Source organism: Aptenodytes forsteri, unplaced genomic scaffold, assembly GCF_000699145.1.
Source record: "Aptenodytes forsteri isolate BGI_AS27 unplaced genomic scaffold, ASM69914v1 Scaffold234, whole genome shotgun sequence".
NCBI lineage: Eukaryota > Metazoa > Chordata > Aves > Sphenisciformes > Spheniscidae > Aptenodytes > Aptenodytes forsteri.
In genome coordinates, this window is record NW_008794006.1 from 823,709 (window position 1) to 848,861 (window position 25,153).

Consider the following 25,153-nt stretch of genomic DNA (forward strand, 5'->3'; position numbering starts at 1 on the left):
AAAATCCTTTCTTTTTTTACATATCTTATGTCAGCTCTTTTCCCTTTGCATCTCACAATGAGTTTGTTCTCTCCACATTTGATATTGCTGGTAATGTTTTCCAGCTACAGTCTAAGGGCATTTCACTTTTAGAAGCAAGGAGACAATTTAAACTTTTATCAGATGGTTTCATCAGAAGCTTAGTTTGTCTTGTTTAGAAGGATATTTGTTATTCTTCACTTGAGCAGTTGGAATTGCTACCCAGTAGAAAAATTTAATGTTTACTGTCGAAATATTTAATTCTGTCAATCAAAATTATTCCATCATCAAATAAATTAACCACTGGACCTGTCTCACTTCCTCTTTTAATACAAATTGTATTAAAAGGGACCTGGTCGAAGAGTTGGGTCTTGTGAACTGTGTTCTTATCATAGTTATTAATTTATTGTGTGATGGTGCACAACTACCTCCTTAGCCCATTTCTTTTCTTTTTTCTTTTTTTTTTTTTTTTTTTAAATGAGCATAAGCTCCTCTGCATGTAAGAACTGCTGTGGCAGTGTCCGTTTTCTTCCATAAACTTCTGCCTTTGATGGCAGCCTTGGCTTAAGAAATTCTTGCCTCCTATTGCTCTTTTCCAGGTAGCACTTCAGCTCACCATGTAGAGATCTCCAGGACCACTCTGTGTGGAGCAATGCTGTGAACAGCCTCACTGAATAGATTCATATTAAAAGTAACCTTCTCAAACAGGGGGAAGGAGGAATATTTTTAACTGTGATGAATTTGATGGTGTGGTTTACAGTGCAAACTCAGAAACTGTCCCATCAGCATGGCTAGGTGGAGGGTGAGATGAGGCAGAAAGTAATGACCTACACTGAAGAAATGAGTGATCAGGGTGGGGCTGGAATCCCTTGATCCAGCTTGCATCGCCAGTTCCAGCATGTTGTCAAAGAGCACCCTCAGCTATTGTCCTGGGTGAGGTGATTCATTGCTTTCAGTGATCGCTGCAGTGTGGGTTGTACAGTGACGTTTTAAGGGAATGATTTGGCTGTTCTTTTATTTTTGTGTTCAATTTTTGGCTTTTTTTGACAGCTCTTCTGCAACAGAACGTCCTTGGCTTGAAAGCAGCCCTAAAGCTTCCCCGTCGCTCCAGCTTTCAATGGGAAACAGCAGGCCACCGGGAGGTTACCTTGTGTCCTCTGAATTTTCAAATGCTGTGCAAGATGTCTCTCTCTTGTCTCATTTCCAAACTCCAGGACTGCAAGTCGTCACCCTGAGCAGCCTGGAGAGTTCACCAGCAGAGCCACAGCAAGAACCTGCTGTCAGCAGCAGTGCCCGGGCCTACCTGAGCTACAGTGGGGGCAACAGGGGCAGTAGCTCCCCGCAAGAGGAGAAGCAAGCTACTTTCATAGCCAATACTAGCATCTCTCCTAAAACCATGAGCTCATCAGTGGCAAGTGCCGAGGACAATGGCTTTTTGACACAAAACTTTCTTACAGTGGCCTCTGGACACAATAGCCAGAACAGTGCGGTTCAGCAGCACCATGGAGGGAACCTACATGCTCAACCGCCTCTTCCAGAGAAAAAGAGGTCCTCTGAAGGAGACCGTTCCTTTGCCTCCGTGTCACCTTCTTCAAGTGGATTCTCTAGCCCCCACAGTGGAAGCACAATCAGCATCCCCTTCCCAAATGTCCTCCCAGATTTCTCAAAAATGTTAAGCACTTCCCCAGTGCCAGGTAGGTTCTGCATCAGAGAAATACAAAATATATTAGATTTTCTATGGGTTTATAAAAAGCATTTAGGGGATTTTAAAAGTGGGGAGGGGGAAAAAAAAAGCAATGGAATGAAAATGGCACAGAGGACTTGAACATTTGCAGTAAGTGGCACCAGTTCACTGGCTTTGGATGTATTATTCAGAGAACAAGGCTGCAGAATTCTTTCTGCGCTTCCCTAGATGTCAGCCAAGGGCAACCTACTTTTTGAACTGCTAGACCGCAAGCGAGCAGTGTGGAGTCCAATTTCTTTTAATAAGGGCTGGCTTCTCTCTGCACCTTTCTAGACTTGTGTCAAGAATAGTTAAAAATGTAGATGTATATTCACTGGACCCCATTGAGAAGCTTTGTATTTAATACAGCTTTATAAATGTAAGTGTTTCATATTTCAGGGTTTTGCAAAATGAAACTTCAAGAATGCTTTCAGAATCTTAGTGTACGGTATTATATTTGCTGGTTCTAAAACCGTTCAGAGTTTCTCTTAAATTGTCCTTCTAATCATGAGTTTTTTGAATAATTAAGGTGACTGGAAGTTGGAAAGAAAAGTAAAATATGCTTTTGTATGTAAAAAATTTCTTGACCTTTTTTTCCCTTTTATTTCACAGAAAACACAACTGATAAACATGTGACTGTAAAATTTGTCCAGGACACATCCAAGTTCTGGTATAAGCCAGATATTTCAAGAGAACAAGGTATATCAACTGATATATATTCTGGCATATCCATTCACAGAAAGGCTACTTGGTGAATTCTTCTTAAATTTTTTTGATGCATACCTGATATCTAAAAGAAATACAAGAAGAAATGTAAAACCTAGAAGGGCCACAGACAACCTCACTTCATTTCTTTTGTCTAAAGGCTGAATTTGAGAGTGGAGGGTAGTCAAGTAGTCCTTAAAATTACTCAGTTAATCAGACAAATTATTAGCCTAACTGAACTAACTACAAAGTAATTTAAATTTGCCTGTGGTAGCTGCTGCAAATGTACTTTACTGAAAAGCTCCAAGTTTTGGAATAGATACGCGTGATGTAATACCAAACAGCTGCTCTCGGAAACCTTTTGAGTACAAGAGTGCTGCTCTGGCATGATCTCAGCCATGTGTGTTTCCCTGCACAGATAATAGGTTGAGAGATACTAAATCAGAGAATAATTCATTAGCTGGAAGTCATCATAGAAGCATCCTCATCCATCAGTCATCCTGTAGCCTGAATTTCATTGTCAGCTGCAAGTGAAATACGTTATTTCTTTAAAGGTCACAAAATAACACTCCCATGGAACAACATCTTTATGATGTACAATACAAATACAGTACATCTATATGTAGATGTGTTATTGAATGAGATGGAGAAAGCTTTTACTATGTATGTGAAAATGTATACATACGAACTTACACCTTGTCCTTGCAACAATGCGTAAATAAAGCATGCTGGGTGCTTTGCGAATGCAATTGGTCTGACGGTCCTTGTGTCCGTATTGTAATATTCAGCTATACTGAATTGTATTTAATGAGTTATGGCAGGATTTTAAACTGGGATTCTTAAAATGTTGTTGTCAAGAAGGAAAAATGACAAGTTAGTTCTGCATTGGGAAGGAGGTTCACACTGAACCAAAATAGCCTTTAGCTATTGGCAAAGGATGAATTGCTATGTCTGTCTAGTTCATAGTTTCTCAAATGGTGAGGATGCCTCTTATAATGTAGTGGTAAATATGAGCCCAGGGGAATAAAGATCATAGAAAACAGATCATTAATTCATCTTTGGATGATGTTTTACTGGTCCTTTCACTCCAGTCCCTTTCCCCTTGTCTGCTCCCCACCCATAATGAGAACTGTCTTCAAATGTGCAAAAAAAATTTCCTGACTCGATGTGAGTCCAGAGAGGGGCGTAGATCATACAGGAAGTTTAAACCTAGCTGCTTGAACAAATGAAAAGAAAATCTTCACAACCTTTTAGTATGCCTCTTTTCACCCTACCAAGTAAAATTCCATTTAAAAAGTGTTTCACGATACTGTTGCTGAGGAGGGGGAGCTCTTGTTCTTTTTTCCTGTGCTTAATGTTGCTCCTGTGACAAGTGGTTACTGTCCCCCTGCGGATTTAGAAATGTTATGTGAGTACTGCTGAATTGCAGGGTTTTATATATTCATCCTTCTTCTCTCAACATGTGACAGGTTACTGTGAAAATAGTTCTTTTCTTCACCATCCAACAAATGAATAGAACAGAATATATATGCGTTTGCTTTACTCACTTAAACAGGAGAGACAATTATGTCTGCATTTTCCTGATTTTCTGTTACTACTATTTTTTTCATGGAAAAAAGTGTGTGTGTGTGTGTGTTTATGATGTAATCATTGCTCAGGCCTTGCAAAATATGGCTTCATGCCCCATATGCATAATTTCCATGTTCTGTGTATACAGACAGTTAAGGACTCCAGGTTCAAATTTGGGCTTTTTCCAGGGTTTCTTTGAAGACTTGCTGATCGTTAGAAATTCTGGAAACAAACACAAGTATTTCCAAAAAGTTCAAGGGGGGGGGGGAAGTACTAAGGTTTTATTAAGATCAAATTAAGATCAATCATTAGATGAACCTTTTGTCTTTTTTCAAAGTGAGTTTAACATTTTGGGCTACTAGATTTTGAAGTCTGCAGCAGACTCACGCAAAGCAAGAGCAGTTTTCCCTGCACATGGTTCCTCCTGGGGAGGACTTCACACCACACTTCCAGCAGAGATCACAGAATATAGATGCAAAATATTTCAATGCTTGGACAGTCAAAGAGCGAATATTCACTTACATCCCTTCCCTTGCTTTAAAACTAGTAAGGGAGTGAGACTGCTTTGCAGGGACAGAAACTTGGTGGTGGATGAAAACGGATCTGCTCCGCCTGTTGAAGCTGCATAGGAAAAGAAAAACACTGCTGACCAGTCAGCCTGGGAATTAGAGAGAGCTGTGCTTTGTCATGCTTCTAACAAGTTGACAAAACGTAAGCAGGAATCAACTTGCTTTTGCACTGGTTGTAGGAATCTGGTGGGACCTGCATATCCTTCTCAATTTAAAAATCAGTAGGGATCTGTACTTCAGGCTTCTCTTGAAATAAGTGTCTGTGAGATTTGCACAAGATGTTTCCACTCAGATCCCCCAAATGTGCTTGATTGTATTCTGTTCTACAGCAATGGAGACAGAGAAAAGGATCTTACTTCCTTTAGTCCTCTATTAATTATAGATTTGCACTTCTGTATTTTTGGGTGTGTGCATTGTTCTGGAACTGTTATTCTTTCTCTTTCCCGGAATCCCTTGCAGCCATTGCTGTTCTCAAGGACAAGGAACCTGGGTCATTCATTGTTCGAGACAGTCATTCTTTCCGGGGAGCCTATGGGCTAGCAATGAAAGTTGCTACACCACCTCCTTCTGTGCTGCAATTAAACAAGAAAGGTACTGTATGCCTTCTATCTATTATTTAACAAGCCATACATAGTAGAAAGTCCTTATTACTGGGTAATAATCTGGAGGAATCTCCCCTCTTCTAGTAAGTGCAACTTGAATTACAGGCTCCATTTGGTACCTTGTTAAATGAGACTGAATAAGATGTCTGTTGTACTTTGCAATTTCACCATGGTTTGTAAATATATGTTCATTGTGGCTGTGCATGTATTGTACCTTATCAACCTAATAGAAAACCAGTGTCATCTCAGTAATGGGTCCCCCCTAGCAATCAGAAGTCTGCATTTGATCCACATACCGCCATGTAAAGCTTTCGCTTGGCTGGAAGGTTGAATATTTTTGACCCCAAGGTTTTGTTTTAAGACAGTTCTACACTAGATATAAATCTGAGGAGGTTCCCTAGGGAAAATGATAGTTGTTTAAAAGAAGTGATGAAATACACCTACTCTCCCAGATCCAGTGCCTCCATGTGTAACTTGTGCCTGATAGTTCTGAAAGGTAAAATGAGAAGAACATATGGAAAGCATTAATCAATGTATGGAAACTCAGCAGCCAGTATCTGTAGTGGTCTTGGCTCCATTTGTGCTACTGCAAGGGTAGTGGGGTGGTTTTCATTGCTGCTGTTTTCCTTTTACAAAGCTTATTATGTTTCGTTAGTACATGCTGCCTGGTGAGGTAAGCAACTGAGATCACAGGAAAGCAGTGATTCTTAGTGTCGTGGCTATAGAAGTTTGGTTTTGTCTGGTTTTGTTTGGTTGTTTGTTTGGCTGTTTTGGGGGTTTTTTTTTTTAGGATTTCATGCTTACTCTGGGGCAAGGTTAACAGTCCACCTCTATTACAATAACACTTTCAAATTCTGTACACTTAATCTGGTATCTTGAGACAATTTCTAATGAAAATTTGCCATGTAATCCTTTTTATTCCCAAGAAACATCAGCAGAACCGCTGCAATGTCTTATTTAATGAAGACAACAGGGGTGCACTGGGGTGGTGATAGCAACAACAAGGAGGCAAATGGAGAGTGGCTGTAGGTGTTTTAAGTAATCTATCTTTATCATAAGACCAATGAAGTCCAGGAATACATGAAAGTTCAAACTCTACAAGCCTTTAAGTGCCAGTTTATGTTAGTTGTACCACAGGCAAGTGGTAGTAAGAGAAAATTTTAGTTGAGACTGTAGCATTTTTCCCCTTCTTGCTCTGTGATACTTAGCTTTTTTGGTTCCCACTGTTTCATCCCAGAAGGCCCAAATTTGTTCAGTCTTCTGCAGGGTTTCTTGTTCCAGGCTTCCCCTTATCACATACCCTTGTAGTAATTTATTTTTAATATTGTGAGAGCATAATGCCAAACAGTAAGCTGTTTGAAAAGGTGATCTCTGCAATATTTGCTTGTATAGAAGCTTCTGCTGTCCAGATGAATGTGTTCATCTGTATTAGCCTGAAAGTCAACCCCTGATGTCATGTGTTTCCTGGACTGTGGCTGATAGACCAGAGTCAAAGGGAGCATTTGTGTTTGTGGCTCTTTTGTTAAGGTTTGAATGGTTGGGTAGCTTTGTCCTGTTGCTATGAAATAACCCTTTAATTACTTGGAGAGAGATTCAGTTTGTAGTCAGGTGTGAAATACTGTGAAACCAGTCTTTCAAGAAATTAATGAAGTTGTCTGAATTATATGTGTGCATATGTATGTATGTATATGTTTAAAAGAATGCTAAATCTCAAGGGACTTTTTATATGCCTCTTGGACTTTGAATCTCATTACATCCAACTTAACAATTTCGATTTGTCCTACATTCCTGAGAGATAAAAACTGTCTTTAAAAATCCAGTGAAACCTGAGTGTTTCATGTAATTAATTGTTTTCAGGAGCAAAAACTTAGCATGAAACTGCAAACATTTTAAAACTTAAGAATTCGCTGAGAGACTTGGCATCGTTACGTTTCTGTAGCTAAATCTTACATTGTTTTAATCTTGAAAAGTTCTGTGAGCAGAACTGTCACAAGAAATCTGAGTATTTTATCATACTTTTACTCCTTTGTCACATTGGATACAAGTTCTTCTAATGGGCAAGTGCATCAGAATTTCTAACCATTAGTTTTCCAGAGTTCTGCTCCTGTCTGTAGTTGCGACCATGCTTGGACATTTTGGACACCAGTGTATATTTGGATGTCAGTCACTTATGATTATAAAACCTTTTCCTCTGGTTGTCTAAAGTGAGCTATTTGCTTGTTTGTTTTTCGCAAAATGGCCTTTTTACTACAGCTTGTAACCTTGCAGCAGAGCAGGTCTAATGTATTCTTTGAATGCTGTATATAAAACATTTGGTGGTAATGTGGAAAACTGCTTCATAAAGACATGCTAATTTGTGAGACTGTTGTCAGTTCATGGCTTCTCTTCATGAGCTTTCTTTTTCTTTTTCAACACAGTTGGAGATTTGTCAAATGAACTTGTAAGGCATTTTCTGATTGAATGCACTCACAAGGGGGTGCGCTTGAAAGGATGCCCAAATGAACCATATTTTGGTAAGTACCGTGCATCACAGGGACACAGAAAATGGAAACAGTTTGCATTTGCCAGAGCTGTTTTATAGACTTGGATGGAGTGCAAATGAGAGAAACACTTTGCTCAAGTCCTGATGATTTCTGTAGGAACCCATTCTAAGGTTATAGGAGCCTGGTACACATTTACCTTAAGTATATGGTAAATGGGCACACTAGCACAGATGCACATGACCAAGCTTCAAGCAGTCAAGCTTGTCTGCCACTACCAGTGCCACTGCAGACAGCTGAGCTAGATGACTGTTAAGGGCCTTATTGATTCAGGACCTTTGCCTTATTTTGTCCTGTGCTATATTTATACTGTATGCTAGCTGGCTAAAATGACACCAAAGTGGGATGTTCACAAAGTACTTTATGCTACATCAGCCTACCTAATGTAATATGATGAAAGCATATTACATTAGGTAATATGTGGCAAAGAGCCAAACACATACCTAGCTGCTCGCTCATTTGCCCTCCTCAGTGGGGCAGGAAGGGAAAAGAGGATGAGAAAGCTCATGGGTCAAGATAAAGACAGGGAGGTTGCTAACCAGTTACTACCGCGGGCAAAAGAGGCTCAACTTGGGGAAAAGTAATGAAATTTTTTGCCAATTCAAATCGATATTCAGGTAGTGAGAAACAAAGACAAACATTAAAATAACACTTTTCTTTCCCCTTTTCCCAACGTCAACTTCACTGCTTCCCCCCAGACTCCTCACCCGCGCCGCAGGCAGTGCAGGAGGGGGTGGGGGGTGTACAGTCATTACAGAACAGTTCCTCTCTGCTGCTCCATCCCTCCCACTTTTTGCCTGCTGAGGTGTGGGCTTTCCCCATGGGCTGCCATCCTTCAGGAAAAAAATCCGCTCCAGCATGCGCTCTCCGTGGGCCACAGTTCCTTCAGGAAATGTCCATCTGCTCCAATGTGAGGTCCTCCACAGGCTGCAGGGTGGGGGATATCACCTTGGATACCTGGAGCACCTTCTCCTCCTCCTCTGATAGTGGTGTTCCCTCTGCTGTCTCACTCTTTTTGTTCCCTTCTGGTCTCTGTGCCCTTTCTTAGATACGCTTTCCCAGAGGCATCCCACCCGTGGCTCAGCGGTGCCCTGCAGTGGGTCTGCTGGAGCATGGGGCAGCCGCTGGCCTCTTCCCACAGAGGTCACCCTGCAGACTTCCCACCCCCTGCTACCAGCCTTGTCACATACACCCAATACACCCGTGAAAGGTGTATCATCTGCCGTAAAATGAACAAGTGTAAAAAGACAAATCCTATTTGAAGGAAAGATGGATTGAATTTTGTCAGTGTTTGGCATGAGATTATTTCAAATCAGAATTTTTAGCTCAGTCCTACCTTGATCTTGAAGTACCTGTTTATGGCACATATGTAGCCCTACTAATCATTTAGTTTGAGCTTCTCCTAATCTTTCAATGTATACAGCCTCAAAACTGCTTCACAAAGTAAGTGGGCAGGCGCTATCATACGCTTGTATGGATAAGGCAATGAAGGACTAATAGTATCAATTGGTCTTTGCGTTTCTGTAAGACCCTTGCAGAATTGGGTCATCTTTCCATTTCAAAGAAATTTTTGATGGGCTGTGGAAATGGGGCTGGTTTTAGTTGAACTGTGATTTTTCTCAAGTGCATGATTATAATGTTCACGTTTGTTAGTAAACAGGATCGAAGGATGGCTTTTTGTACAGACTGACTGATGAATCTTAACGCCTTCCTCTCACTCCTTAGAGTATAGTCTCACATGCTAATGTCAAGGATGACTAATGTTTAATTATTTTAATTAAGCCAAGTCCAAATGACAAAAGTGACTTTGAATAGAAAAGAAGAAGGATTTAATAGAGAATGCTACGTACATCACTGCTGCATTGAATGGAGGAGGTTTTAGCTAGACCATCTTTTATACTTTTAGAAGCATAAAATAGAGGTGTGTGTAGACAAAGCACTAGACAGTGGAGACTAGGTGGCTAAGAGGCAGAACTCCTCGCACTTTCTCTGCCTCTTCACATAGCATAACATGACCCCTTGTGCTCTTACCATCTTCAAAAGATTTTACTGCATTTAATGTAGCAGAAGTTAAGAGCACTGAAAGGAATTTACTGACTTCCATATGTTACTGTTTTTGTCATTTTTGTGCTTTCTCCATTTGAAGCAAAGCCATTTAGGTTAGGATTTAAGCAGTATGTTTAGGCAGGGAAAGGGAGTGTATGATTGAGTTCAAGTACATCCAACTGGGACAGTGCTGGGCAACATGAATACATTAAAGTTGACCGAAGAAGGTCTTGGCTTAGGTGCCAAGAGAATTTTTTTTAAAGGGCGGGGGGGGAGGCCCCTTGGTCTATAAAATAGTTGAGAGCCAACATAACTGTTAAGCATTCTTGTTGTCGACAAAGTTAACTGTGCATGTCTTGTTACTCTTCTGACCACAGGGAGTTTGACAGCTCTGGTGTATCAGCATTCCATCACTCCACTGGCATTGCCCTGCAAGCTCCTCATCCCAGACAGAGGTATGCTTGTTAAAGTACAGAAGGCATATATCCAGCCAAGCTCTGCTTCAAAGTGCCAGTGTCTGAAGGCAGGTGAACATTTCGCAAGTCAAGATCTAAGCAAGAACGCACAGGGAAGGAAGCTGTGTTTTAAAAGTGGTTCTTTAGTACTGCTGACGGCTCTTATCCAAGCTGTAGTTGTGAGCAGATATTCCAGTCATAAACATATATGTGTTGTGGAAATCCACACAGTAATCTAGCATGTAGGAAGATAAATGTACTTCTTAGACATGAAGTTATGCCCATGTATGGTTAGATGTAACTACTCATTCCAGTCCGGGTGGCAAAAGGGCTTTAGGGAAGGCAAGTAGGTAAAGAACAGAAGGAGCCCTGAGTGTGACACTGGCAGGAAGGAAGTAGCATCTTACACAGGTGCAAATATTGTTTAAGTAAATGATCAGAAATCCTGTGTTGCATCATGGGACTGTAATTCTAATTTTGGTTATGGTGATTTCATAAACCACGCTAAGACAACAGCAAAATGTAGCTATGCTTGCCTCATAATTCAGTTGTCTGTTACTCTCCCACATGAAGTTAACACCAGATGTATTTTTGAAATGTTAATCATTCTTGTGGTTTTCTGCTGAACTCTTTAAACTTTTGTTAAAGGCCATATGTCAGTGTTCAAACATAGCATTTGAATTATGCAAATACATTAATGAAACCATTTTAGCACAAAAACATGCTATGGTAGGTGTGACCAGAGAGCTCTTTATACGGCAAACCAGTGTGGTAGGTGGGCTTGTTCTCCTTATCCTCCTCACCTAAAATGGAAAGCTCCTTCTGTTCTGGCAGAGGTGCAGAACTGAAACATCTGCCTTGTCCTGAATAAACATACCACAGTGAAATTTTATTTTGTATTTATTTTTGAATCCAGTATGATCACACATTTTAAGATGATCTTCTGTGGTTAATGATTATGGACACAGTGCATGGAGTATTTAAAGCGTATGGATAACTCTAAACATGTGAATAGTGTCACACACCGTATTACTGCTCTCTTCCTCATTTGAATGTATTCAAAGACAGCATGCATCATGTTAAATACAGCAGTAAGTGAGATCTTTTTACATGAATTTATATAACTGAAATAACATACTGATGGACAGTTTTCTCACTAATTTTAACAGAAGATTGGGAGGCAAACGTTCCACTGCTGTCTTAATAGTTCAGATGTTTGTTTTCTACATAAGTATGAAGAAAGAAGGATTATGTTGTCATCTTCTGAATCAAAATACAATTAATTGATTTAATCATAGAAACACAAAGTCTTTGTGCCTAAATTAGTGTAAATTATACAAATTAAATGAGATAATTAAAATTGCACTATTTAAAAAATTTCAAGGTTGTAATGAGGGTATATAGCTGTTAGGATTGTTTTAATGTGACATCATGTGAGTCTCTGCAGCATATGCTATGTAGTTATGTCTTTTACTGTCAGGAAATAAAGGTTAAGCATCCCTCTTGCAGCGCTGGAGGCAAAAAAACTGATGCAGCACAAAAACCACATGAATGATTATAGTTGCAGATACAAGATTGTTTCATGTTTCTGGCCAAGAGTTGTTCAGTAGATGAGATCACAATTACAAAAGCTGAACTCGTACTTGGCCACGTGCATTGATTTGTCAATTCAAGTCCAAACAAGACATGGACAGTGTTTTCTGTTTGCAGATCCCTTGGAGGAGATAGCAGAAACTTCCCCGCAAACTGCTGCAAACTCAGCAGCGGAGCTTCTCAAACAGGGTGCAGGTCTGTTAAACTTTTTCCTTGCATTTGACTCTTACCAAATTTTGTCTTACAGGCTGGGAGAAGCTGAAGCTTAGGCTGGACTGAAGGATGTTTAAAGGGAGCAGTTAAATTAAGAGTGTTGTGTAGAAGTGTAAGGGCACTGTGAGGTACACATAGGTTGGTTCAAGCACAGCAATTTTTAAGCGGTGACATTGCTTTCATAACTGATGAACTTAGAGAAGATATTTTCAACCTGTGGTTGCAGAGGTTCCTGAACTATGTCTGATGTCTGCAAAAGGCAACTAAGGAAAGTGTTCATTAGGGTTAAATTCTCAGCATAGGGGTCAACAATAGCACTGGAAAATGCTTACTGTCCCATCAATCTGAAAAAAGAAAATTAAAAAACATTACTCTGTGCTTCACTTGATTCTGCATGTTGTTAGGAAATGTCCACTGTTTTTTCCACTGGATGCTGTTTTATGGATTCTCATGCATACTGCAGCACCCCTTCTGGCAAGTTAAGTTGTCTTACCGTGAGCTTATTGATGTGGCAGAAGAGCCCTGACAAGATTGCCTCCAAATGATGTGATGCTATGAATTGGTACCGTCTGTATCGCTCTCAACTAGAGGTATTTGCAGCAGCTGTATAAAGACATGCTCTGCTTCTCATCTGCTTTGTTTGTGTGCAGCTGACCCAGAGACAGCTAGTGAAATAGCCTGTCTGAAAAAGCATGGTGGCGTCCTAACCCACCATTATTGGACATGTTCTGAGTACCCCTTCGTAATCTTAAGGCTTTCCTTAGCAGAAATGCAGCCACTGTGTTATTCCCCTGTACAGTGGGCATGCCCAGGGGATCCTGTCCATGCCGTCCCGTGGTCCCTGGTTTTCAGGCTGCTATGAATTCTCCCCAGGATCTATCTGTCCACCTGATTAGTCCCATTAGAGCAGGAGAATACACTACAGTTGCCACTCTCCTTTGAGTTTAGCCTACCAAGCAAAAGTGTTGTGGCCAAGCATGCCTTTATAAGAATGCTGCCTCATTGCTCTCATCCATTTTAGGGCACTTCTGAAGGGGACAGTTGCCAAGCTGAGCAGCTCCAGAGAGAGTGAGTGTTGCTTCTTGCTTGTGCAGCAATCTGCTTTGACTTAAAAATTTGAAGTACCACTTCGAGTGCTGTAATCAAGCAGGAATGTGTGGCTGAGGCAATGGCAAGCCTTCGCGAGGCTGTGCCAGGAGTGAGCACGTGTTGGCCTTTCTGTTTGCCAGTGCTGGTGGTGTTTGCTGTGGCCAACAGGGAGAAAAACAAGGAGAACGAATTTTTGTATAACTTTCCCTCTTGAAAACCCAGCAAAAGGGGCCTGTGTTGTCTTTTGAGAAATGTTGGTTTCTCCTTGCTCAGGCAATGCTTTTCAAAGGAAAAGAAATAATTCTTACTTCAGTTGGGGCAGTAGTCAGATAACTCCTTATGGTGGCTGTCACGTCATGGATCATTTGGGGAACTTAGTACATTTGTTTTTTTCTCTGTTTTGTTTTTGTTTTTAAACAGGAGTTGGGAACCAGGATAGATCAATTAGCTAGGAGAGATTCTCAGAGGTTTTTTTGCCTTGATACATCATTTCCCACTGATTTTCCATGTTTCAGAGGTCCCTCTCCAGTCATAGAGACATTCAAGTTGTGGAGTTCAACGCTGAAGTGCAGACACGAAACATGTAAATTGTTTCTTTTCCAACTATCTGAGCTTGCGTGAGCACCTGCAGTTTAGTCAAAGCAGATGCACTTTTTCTCTGCCCTACTTTACCCCACCCTTCTCCCACTCCACAAGCAAAATAATGAAGATGTGTTTTCCTAGAATGATCATTTTTTATAGCTGTCTGAAAAACCTAATGAGTATTTCCAGTCATCTAAATGCAGAAGCTGACTAGAAATCCTTTGCTTCCTAGAGAGTGACAATTGAAGACTAGAAACTATACAGATAAGTGGCTTTTCCCTGGAACAGACCTTGCTTTATTAACCTTGCTGTTCGGCAGCAAAATTTTCTGCCCCAAATAAATCCCAGTTCTTCGTATCTGTTTCCACTAATACAGTCAAGGGACTAAGCATTCTGAACAAAGCGCATTCCCAGTCGAAAAGCAGCAGGGGGTTACTCGAAATGGCCACATTATGTAGCTGTTGGTGGTAGCACGGACGTGACTACAAAATGCCACCTGTGGAAGACGAGAGCATGAACATTGCAGGGCAGCTGCATTGCACGAAAGACACAGATGTCTTCCTTCTGTTCTAACCTTGAGTATGGTTTCTGTGTGATTGCTGTCATTCGATACCCCATCAGACCATGCATGATGTTCTTAAATGAGAAATCTTTCAGCCTTTCTCATTACCTTTCCTTTCCTGTAATCTCCTTTTTAAGATGACATTTTTGCACTTTCCAACATTTTTTTAAAAAGGTTCCATTTATTATTTTTTGTGCTACAGAAGTAAAGGAATCTACTGTACTTAGTGACTGCTTTTGAACTATCACATTGAGGGCAATCTAGACAAAATGCTTGGCTATTTCATTTGGAAACAAAACCTGAACACAGTCTGTTGACACCAATGCAATGTGTGGCAGAAGAGGAAGGGAAACCCTTCATCTGGGTCTCAGAAGTGGTGAGGAGTGTGACTGGGAAACAAGGCAAGCTTCCTGTGGTGGGAAAGGCTCACAGGATAATGAAGAGCTTTAGATCTGTACCAAACATACACAGTAATGATGTGAGAAGAGGAGAGCTTATGGTTTGGAATGTTACTTACAATTTTGGATAGACATGACAGAAAGCTGTTCAGTGAGGAAGGCCTCATTGAACTTGCCGTTCATGATCTTAAATCCCTCTCTGCATGAATTGTATAGTAATTGATTCAAACAAAGGTTATTGAAACAATCACACCGATGTGCAAATATGTTTGGGAAGTCTTACACTTACAAGTCAAATAAATCAAATCTCTGGATTCCTTCTTTTACTGACAGACTTCAGAGCTTGAAGTTACTGGGCTGCTAGAATCAAACTTACACTTATGCAGTCTTTAACTGTACGATTGCTTGGTTGTTTTGAAAGTGCCAATGTCTAGCTGTGTATTTTATGTAGATAGTCATAGGAGAAATCTTTAGTCAGATTACAGAATAGCCATATGAAAAGAGATGCTATTAGATTTAATTTAACCTTTGCTTTCATAGTAGGGTTGGCAAGCCAAGCTAAATTGCTGAACAGATGAAATACTAGCATGGTAATTTGCATGTATGTCAGCTGCCAGAGTTGTAAATTCTGTCGTGGATACCTACACAAATGTGTTTACCACAACACAAAGTCTGTTGATACCAGTGTTTAGCTACAGATGTGTTTAATCTGTCTTGCTTGTGCTGTAGAATAAGACTAACAGGGCTTTTCAGTTTCAAAAATGTTCTTAATCTGCTTGTAAATTTGACTTTATACCACAGTACCAAAGTATTTAAGCATGTGAATAATTCTATTAATATTATATAATAATAATAATACTTTATAATGTTATATGGCACTGTTACCATGTAGTACTATGTAGTATTATACAGTACTATAGTACTACTATATAACACTATATTATATCAGTACTTCTTTTCCTAGTGCTCACTGCAGATTTGGTATGAGACGAGGTAAAAAAATTAACTATTCGGTAGCCTTAGAAACCAATGCGGTTCTGTTTTATAGAGGTACTTCAGAAGTTACTAATATCTCTAGGAGAGGAATAGGGCTTTTAAAAGTTAGTGCATGCTGAGGTAAAGAATAGACCTAAAAATACCTAAGTCAGTAATTTTTCTCAATGTGGAAGTTGTTTTGTTTGCCCTAAAATAGCTAAACATACAAAACACTATGGAATTAATGAGAAGTAAGCTTTGCAGCAACCCTCAGTTTTTTATGGGGTGAAAATGTTCTTGTCTTGCCAAACAAGTGAATGGTTTCCTTTGAATATAGTTTAAGTACCATTTGAAAGTGTAAAATGTGTAAACGTATGCTGCAAAAATGTGTATTTTCTTATTGGCTGCTGTAATTGAACGTAAAAGCAAAATATCCGCATTCTTTACCCTCAGGAATGCCTTTGCTGTAGTAGTACCTATGAGTGGCCTCTCTCTCTGCTGCGGTCTTGTATTTATTTAAATTGCAGGATCTGTAGGTAATAGATAAATACAGTCATTGGCTTAAATCCAAAGGTATTAAAAACAAAGGGACAGCAAAACGCCTATGACCTCCGAAATTATAGTCTTAAACTATGAAGCAACAGTGGGACAAGGTGAGGCACACGTAGAAGGTTTGGTAGTTTGCTGCCAGTCTTCCCTGTTTGCTTTAAAAAGGTAGAAAAATTAGATTTTGTTTGGTTTTGTTCAGAAGATACCCGTTTGCTTGCTGTTGGGTAATGACCTCTCAAAGTCTTTCCTATCTTTCATTACAGCGTGTAATGTTTGGTACCTGAATTCAGTGGAGATGGAGTCCCTCACGGGCTACCAGGCAGTACAGAAAGCCTTGAGCCTGACGCTGATGCAAGATCCTTCTCCCATCTCAACCGTTGTCCATTTCAAGGTGTCTGCACAGGGAATCACATTGACAGATAATCAAAGAAAGTAAGCAAAAGAAGGGTGGGAAGAGAATATCCGGCCTTGTCCCCAACAAGTGTTGGCTGCTGTTGATTTGATTTTCCTAGTTATGTTCTGCAATCTCTGTCTCAGAGGATAATAGGATTGTCTAAAGAATGATGGTGACAGTGTCAGCTGTCTGCAGTACTAGAGAATGAATGTTTTAAGCTATGGATATTACTTCCACATGGCAGCTTTTACCTCTGTAAGGTCACTTTGTCATGGCATTTTTTTCATTGTTGTTATTTCCTATAAAAAGGGAAAGTAATGGCTTTGCCAGCATTTGATATTCAACCTATTCAGTGAAATAATTTATCTTCATGGTACCTTTCACCAGTATCACTGTTGAGTTGGCCTAAGCAGACACTGTGTATCTCCAGTATTTGAAATAGTGCTTTGGATAGCCTGTAAAGTACTATGATAAAAAGTTAATTTATATTTACTTTGTACTGAATGCTATTAAGGCTATCACAAAGTCTTTAGATTTGAAAACTGACATAACAAAGGAGGGACAACAGGAATTCATTATAGGTTAAAAAAAAAAAAGGTGCCAGACTTCTTAATTCCATGGGGTCTGCAAGCGTTTATAGCAGATCAAGGACAAAATCTTAAATTATAATGCCTAGGAGTGCTTATATTTTGAAACTTAATATAATCAAATTATTCACAAGTTCCAAGAAGTTGCATTTCCCACTGACATAGTATCTAAATGGCCAGTTTTTAGAAAAAATACATTTCATACTTCTAGTTCTTTTTCTTAGCTTGAGGGTCAGTTTTCTTTTGGTTCAAAAACTTGACATTATTATTCTAAACATGGATTTATTTGGTTGGAGCAGTTCAGGTGGCTTTCAAAGTCACTCAGACAGCAAAAAGAATATATCATCATTATTAAATTTAGATTAAATATAATTTATTTTTCAGATGTGTTTATTGTTTAAAACTTTAACCGTCTTAACTATTCCTAAAACTTGTTTTATTTCTTCCTACCCAGACTCTTCTTTCGTCGACATTATCCAGTCAACACTGTTATTTTCTGTGCTTTGGATCCACAGGACAGAAAGTAAGGAAGACAAGCAGTATTTCTAATATGTTGTTTGTATTGTTAATATAAAAAAAATCTTAACATAGGTTTCATTTTTATTTCTCTATTCCTTTTTTTTTTTTTACTGCTTTCTCAATGGACAACAAGATGGATGAAAGATGGCCTTTCTGCAAAGTAAGTAGACACCTGTCTGAGTGTCTTAACTGAATGTTTCAGGAATATCATTACAGTGATCAGTTTCTTAGTGTTCTAAATTATCTTTGTCAGAGACGTAGAAGGGAAAGCAGCTGTTCAGAGACAAAAGTCTCTCTGCCCACTGTAATTAGACTTTAGATACTTCATCTGCACCTCTGCAAGTCAGGGCCCAATTATGTGATGGTGGGATTTCTGGAGCCAGAGCTAGCGTGGTTTATTTACGTCACACATCTGTGATTTGACTAAAGTTTCAGAAATTAAAACAGAGCCATTTGCTACTCAGTTTTATGTTCCACTTGTCCAGCAACACTAACACAAGCATACTTGTCTCACTTAGATTGATAGCTTTAAAAAAAAAAAAATCCCACACATGGCACATAGATGAAAACACTCCTAGTAATACTAGTGTGTGGCATAAATATATCATTACCAGTGGATTGCAAAGTGTTTTCTGTTGAAGGCAAATGCTGTTGTCCCCCTTTTACCAAAAGAAAAAACCTAAACAGAGAGAGCTCAGGCACTGGTTTCTGGAAAGGAACAGAAATAGATGGCTTAAGTCCTATTTCCAGTACTCTGTCCACTGAGATGTGTGGCCCTCAAAACTTCTCTTTAGGCAATTCCTGGCGCACCACACCACACACCCCCCAAGGAAGGTAAGAGAACAGCAGTATTGAATCAGATTAAATATATCCCCAGGGTCAGCAGCATGTCTCTGACAGCAAACAGTACAGGATGCAGTATAGACAGAGTAGAAGGAAGGGGACAGTCTCCTTCCCTGATTCTGGCCATCCTGAGCCACTCAGGAGCACCTGAGTTGGCTGGTGCATCTGGACCACCGTGTTTAGCAGTCACACAGGACTTTCTCCATCAGAACAGATGAAGTCTGATTTGTGCTTTCGGTTTCTGCAGTATCTGTTTTGCTTTATGAATCGAGGCGATGCCTGTCTGTCTGTTCTCTGATACACTGTGATTGTTGCCCTTGCAGAGTATTTGGGTTCGTTGCCAGGAAGCAAGGCAGTGCCACAGACAACGTATGCCACCTATTTGCAGAGCACGATCCAGAGCAACCTGCCAGCGCCATTGTGAACTTTGTATCAAAGGTCATGATTGGATCCCAGAAGAAGATCTAATGCCTTTCCATCCTTGACCCAGAGCTCTTCACTGACTTCACTGAAGGAAAGCACTGTGAGAGGGAGAAAGCCTATTCAGCAGCAACGTCTGAACCTTGTCATTCCCAAGAAGGAAAGCAGAGGACAGTCTATCTGCATTGTGTTTGCAAGAGTTCAGCCTTTTCTTTGAAGATGCCTCTGACTTAACAAAGCATTATTTCTTTGTTTTTATATCAAAGGACAAAACAAAAGAAGCTGAGTGCCACCCAAACCCATGTAGCCCGTACCTGAATGAAGCATAAATGAAAAATTTTTCTCCTGAAGCGTTTCTAATATATTTTCACATGCTGTTTCTCATCATTTATTGGAGCAGAAATACTCACTAGGCTGTGCTGCGTTTTTGTGCAGAAAATGTTTTGTATAACCTCCACAAAGACACTTGCCATAGTTGCATCAATGGTAGCTATAGGCCTTGCAAACATGCTCTTAAGAAAATGATGGTCTGAGGAAGACTATTTGCTCTTCCCTTCATCTTTATGTGATCAGTGATGGGAACTGAATGGAGAAAGGGGAAGATGTATGTGAAGAGAAGGTTTGTGCAAGTTGATTTCTGATAAGAAAGGAGCGGCAGTGTGGAATATTCAGGGAGATTGCTCTGTATTCAGTGTTAAGAAGGCTGGTCTGTTTTAGTTTGAAAAATTTTAAATGGGGGAGAGGTGGCAGAACAAAAAAAAAGGTTGCGTGGAAATTATTCTGTAATTTGTTTTTATTGTATTACTATTTTTTTATACAGAGAACTAAGCAGGGAAGATTCTGTATTTTAATAATTACAGGATAAAAATGAGGGAAAAGCAAAGAAGAAAATTTTATGATTTATATATTTTTACCTGTGCCAGATTATTTATAGTAGATCTCAGATCTTGATATGTCATATGGATATGCTTAAACTAGACCATTGTTGAGCTTTGCCTCTTTAGAACTATTTTGCATAAGAAAAGTGTGTATAGCCTGTGCCTTGCTATGGACAAGAGTGTCTCATATTTTGACTTTTGTCTTAACAGTAACAAGATACTTCCCATTTCCTGTCTCTGCAATACTGTTTTGGTAGTAACATTTGTTCCCCTACCTAACACATAATTATATTTGTGGATTCTTTTGGCCCCCTTTTTATTGGAGTTTTGGGGCTTATTTTGGCTTTTTTTAATCTGTAGGAGCTATTTTTGGTTTATAATTTTTTTTAATAATTCCTTGAGTCAGGAAATCCAAAAGGGAATGGAATTTATTTTGTTACTCTGTCCCATTTCTTGAGAGCATTTATGTCATGATTTCTACAACTATCACACTTGTACATATCTCTGTATCTTTCTAAACACATGGGTATTTTAAATGCGTAACAAAGTGCTAGTTAGCTTTACGGAAAATTGATACAGTAGGTTACAGTGGAAACCTTCACGAGGAGACTAAGCTGCTGAGGTCTACTGGGTAATTCCCATTCACTCCAAAAAAAGCAGTACTAGACCCCCATATCAGAACTGATGGTAATAAAGCAGCTTCAGTGTGACAGTGCTGAAAAGTTTTCTTGCCTCTATTTCTTTGATGTGTGGCTGTCAACATTATATTAATAACCTGAGGAATAAAATGACATGCTGAATTTGGCATGCCAATGCATGAGGCACTGGATTAACTGGTAACTGTACCCACTTGGAGGATTTAATCCTTCTATGCACTTTTACTAAATAGTTGTTAAATGGAATGGGAAACTCCGGTTGGGCTACATGGTAAGAAGGTTCCACCAATTTGAACTATGTTTGTCCTGTTTTAATTATGATCTGTTTTTTATTAACAGCTCTCTTGCTATTTCCTAAAGTATTAGGACCGTGGAAACCTTATTCAGTGACCATAGCCAAAGTGTTACCAAACTCTTTGTGTAACTATGAATTTTGTATAAATAACTTTATGCTTTTTAAAAGGAAGGGGGTGGGGAAGAAAGGGAGAGAGAAGAAAGATTTGAAGTTTACTGTATTTGGACCAGGAAGTGGTATATTAGTAGCAGTGGGCATTGGATGTGTGTAGAAGGGTGAAGCAATCCAAAGCGTAGTAGCTACCGTTGAAGCAACAAAGGCAAGTGCCTGTGATTTGTACCAAATAATTCTGTTCTTCTGACACAGAGGTATACTACTTAAATGGTGTTTATGTACCATCCAAAAAAGAATGCAGTTCTTACTTTTAGGAGCTTTGATCCTTTTGAAACATGTGAGGACAAGTTTCCTTTTAATATTCTTTTGATGCACCAAGAACCCAGTTACCTAAGCTAGTCAGCCAGTTGGAGCCCAGTGAATTTCTTCAGCTGACATCTCAATTAGATTTAAGTCTGATGTGTTGTGAGCATTGACAGGAGGAGGAATTTTTTACTATATTTTTTCACTTCTGTAGATGATACTTAAATTTTAGTGTGTCTTGTGAGACACCAAGTGTTGGCCTTCGGGCTGAAAATAAAGTGTCTTTTTTTTTCCCAGGTATTATCATTTCCATTCAGGGCCTTATTTTTTATTCCTTGTGCTTTCTCAAGGCCTGCTGAATTCAAGAGCATAAGGAATTGAATGCTGACACTCCTGGTGGTGTTTCCTGGGAGTTTAGCTCTACTTGGTAAGTGGGGAAAAAAGAAGTTGCCCTGTTTCTAAGGGAGGTTTTCTATTATGCATTCCTTTGGATGGTATATTGCCACGTGCTTTTGCTTTTTAATGAATTAAAAAATGCACAAAGCAAAATAGTTCAGTATGTACCATTGTGTAGTGTATGTAGAAAGATATTCACGAAACTTATGTTCAAGGCAAATACAGGACTAAATAGTTAATACAGCACTTTTCTTTCAAGGTTTTTGGTAGATGTGTATATGCAGTTTCATAACTAATAGCAGCAAGTTGACACATGTATTTAGCCAGACTCCTATTAACCTGCTTAGTAAATGTACTACTATAATCGTACAGTGTTAAACTACAAAAATGCTAAAAGCCATGTTTTTAATGAAATGGTTTCCGTGTATCCAACAGTATCATTAAAAATGTAATGTTTCCTTCCTGGATTTACCTACTAGTGCAAATTTTTGCCTTTTTCTTGAAACTGTAAAGAAGCATCAAAAGGTCTCCAGTATGTAAATGAATGTTCTATAAATTCTTTGTATAGTCATTTTCTCTGCTCTTCAGATATCGCCTCTATTCAGATTATAATAAAATTATGAATGTTAAATTTCACAACAGAATGTTACAGGGCAGTCTGTTCTGAAAGAAAGTTGCGTTCTGGCATTCAAAACCAGCTAATGAGCAAAACCTTGGGGAAGCAAGAATAGATTGTGTGCTGAAACAGGGGTTTAGTTTTGTTTCTTAAAGATTTCTTTCAAGGACTTGACTTCACGTGAGCCTGTGTTAGTGGCTCAAGTCTTGTTAAAGCATATGATTTTCCTAGTTCATTTGTGGTTATAATGGTATAAAAGTGCCTTTTGCCTGCATTGCATATTTCAGTGTAAGAAGGAAGAATATATGATGTCACCTTCTGAGATGTCTGTACCCATTTAACTGTGCCTCCACAGTGACTGCATTGGAAAAACTTCCAGAGGAGCATGAGGGCTGTGAGAAATCTAACCCCTAGCTGAAATAGCTCTCTGAGTACAAAATCTGTGCGTCAACCACACATTGAAGGTTGAGTTATATACATGCTTTATCGGGATTATTTCTGAGACTGATAAACTGGTATGTCATGCTGACGCCTTTTCTATGAGGCGTAGGCTGGCAGGAATTTTTCATTCAGTGTGCTTGGCTGTCATTCATCACTACAGGCCATCGTGAGGTTTATGCATGGGCGTAACACGCAACAGAGTTATTCATGAAAAGTATTCATCTTTTATCGGAATGAATTATAATGTGGAACAGATGACAAGGATGCAACAGTAAAATAGATCTTCTGTGTCAGAGTCCAGTCTCCCGTTAAACTTGTTCTTGAACTCGGGTGCCATTGTGTGCATGTGTGCTGCTATTGCTCTGGGGTCTCTTTGCTCCAGTGGATGAAAATCTGCCTTCAGTATTCATCCTAAATGTATTCACAGCTAGTTTATATGCAGTTGTTCTTATGCCAGCATTGTCTCTTAGCATGAATAACTGTTTTCTCCCTGAGGTATTTATAGCAAGAGATCTGACCCCCCTTGTGTCCCTCAGTCTTCCTTTGGCAAGGCTAAACAAGTGAGCACTCAGCCCTTACATTTTTGTCTTTGAAAGGGTGCAGAGGCCTGTTCTTTTTTACTCTTTGTCAGTTAAATCATTTCTTTGGAGGAACTCTGAAGTGAACAGCCACACTCTTTAAAAGGGGCACAAGCTGCTGCCTTGTGATTTTTTTAAATATTTATATTAGAAAACTCTTGGAACAAGAAAACTTGTCCCACCAGATAGGCAGAGTAAACCCCTCCTCTGCTTCTGCTGTTGACACCTAGCGCAAGGGTCACAATAGAGTAAACTACATCAGACAGTGTGCACAAAGGAAATCATGAGGGCAAATAGCTAAAGAAGTTCTCAAAAGCATAAGTCAGAAACAGGAAGCTTGCAGGAGACTTCGCAAGTCTGGCAGACTACCAAGAGGGCAAAGGGGAGCTATTAGGGAATTTAAGGATCTTGCTGAATAACTGAGAAGGGATTTGTGTTACATGTCACTGCAAGGGATATCAAACCAGAACTATTCCCTTCCTTTGAAGACATTTAGTGTCTTGCATAAAGCGCAAATGTTTGTACCAATTTTAATGTTTTAATATTTGCAGAATCACAGAGTGGCTGAGGTTGGAAGGGACCTCTGGAAGTCATCTGGTCCAACTTCCCTGTTCAAACAGGGCCATCTAGAGCCAGTTGCCCAGGACCATGTCCAGATGGCTTTTGAGTATCTCCAGGGATGGAGACTGCACAATCTTCCTGGGCAACTTGTGCCAGTGCTCCGTCACCCTCACAGTAAAAAACTGTTTCCTGATGTTCGGAGGGAACCTCCTGTGTTTCAGTTTGTGCCCATTGCCTCTGGTTGTGTCACTGGGCACCATGGAAAAGAGCCTGGCTCCGTCCTCTTGGCACGCCTCCCCAAATACAAATAAATGTATTTATAGACATTGATGAGATCCCCCTGAGCCTTCTCTTCTCCAGGCTGAACAGTCCCAGCTCTCTCAGCCTTTCCTCAATGGAGAGATGCTCCAGTCCCTTAATCATCTTCATGGCCCTTCACTGGACTCTCTCCAGTGTGTCCATGTCTCTCTTGTACTGGGGAGCCCAGAACTGGACACAGTACTCCAGGTGTGGCCTCACCAGTGCTGGGTAGAGGGGAAGGATCACCTCCCTCAACCTGCTGGCAATACTTTGCCTAATGCAGCCCAGGATACTGGTAGCCTCCTCTGCTGCAAGCACACATTGCTGGCACATGTTCAACTTGGTGCCCACCAGGACCTCCTGGTCCTTTTCTGCCAAGCTGCTTTCCAGCTGGGTGGCCCTCAGCGTACACTGGTGCATGGGTTGTTCCTCACCAGGTGCAGGATTTTTCACTTCTCCTTGCTGAACTTCATTTCTCCAGCCTGTCGAGGTCATGCTGGATGCCAGCACACTCCTCTGGCCTATCAGCCACTCCTCCCAACTTTGTGTCATCAGCCAACTTGCTGAGGGTACACTCTGCCCCATCATCCAGGTCATTGATTAAGATGTTAAACAGGACTGGCCCCAGTATGGACCCCTTGGGTACACCACTAGTGTGTGGTGGTATCCCCTGGGTTACACCACAAGGCCTCCAACTAGACCTTGCACCGCTGATCAGCACTCTCAGGGCCTGGCTATTCAGCCAGTTTTCAGTCCACCGGACTGTCTGCTCATCAGAGCTTGTCTATGAGGGCGTTATGGGAGACAGTGTCAAAGGCCGTACTGAAGTCCAGGAAGACATCCACTGCTTTCCCCTCATCTACCAAGCCAGTCATTTCATCACAGAAGGTTATCAGGTTGATCAAGGATGACTTCCCCTTGATGAAGCTATGCTGACTCTACAAAGTTGATCAGGGGGCTGGAGCACCTCCCCTGTGAGGACAGGCTGAGAGAGTTTGGGTTGTTTAGCCTGGAGAAGAGAAGGCTCCAGGGAGACCTTATAGCAGCTTTCCAGTACTTAAAGG

General features: G+C 40.2%; 1 protein-coding gene across 2 annotated transcripts in view; it reads left to right on the forward strand.

The window, feature by feature from the left end:
* Positions 1-22,227, forward strand: part of TNS3 (tensin 3) — a 191,853-nt gene extending 169,626 nt beyond the window's left edge. For both annotated transcript variants that reach the window (XM_009289806.2, XM_019474767.1), the window contains 10 exons: positions 1,069-1,712; positions 2,354-2,440; positions 5,044-5,175; positions 7,604-7,699; positions 10,150-10,227; positions 11,938-12,015; positions 16,452-16,620; positions 17,624-17,692; positions 17,822-17,848; positions 18,855-22,227. In XM_009289806.2, coding sequence (XP_009288081.1) covers positions 1,069-1,712; positions 2,354-2,440; positions 5,044-5,175; positions 7,604-7,699; positions 10,150-10,227; positions 11,938-12,015; positions 16,452-16,620; positions 17,624-17,692; positions 17,822-17,848; positions 18,855-18,999 — 1,525 coding nt within the window. In that variant the 3' untranslated portion in view covers positions 19,000-22,227. The remainder of the gene's footprint in view (positions 1-1,068; positions 1,713-2,353; positions 2,441-5,043; positions 5,176-7,603; positions 7,700-10,149; positions 10,228-11,937; positions 12,016-16,451; positions 16,621-17,623; positions 17,693-17,821; positions 17,849-18,854) is intronic.
* Positions 22,228-25,153: the final 2,926 nt, after the last annotated feature.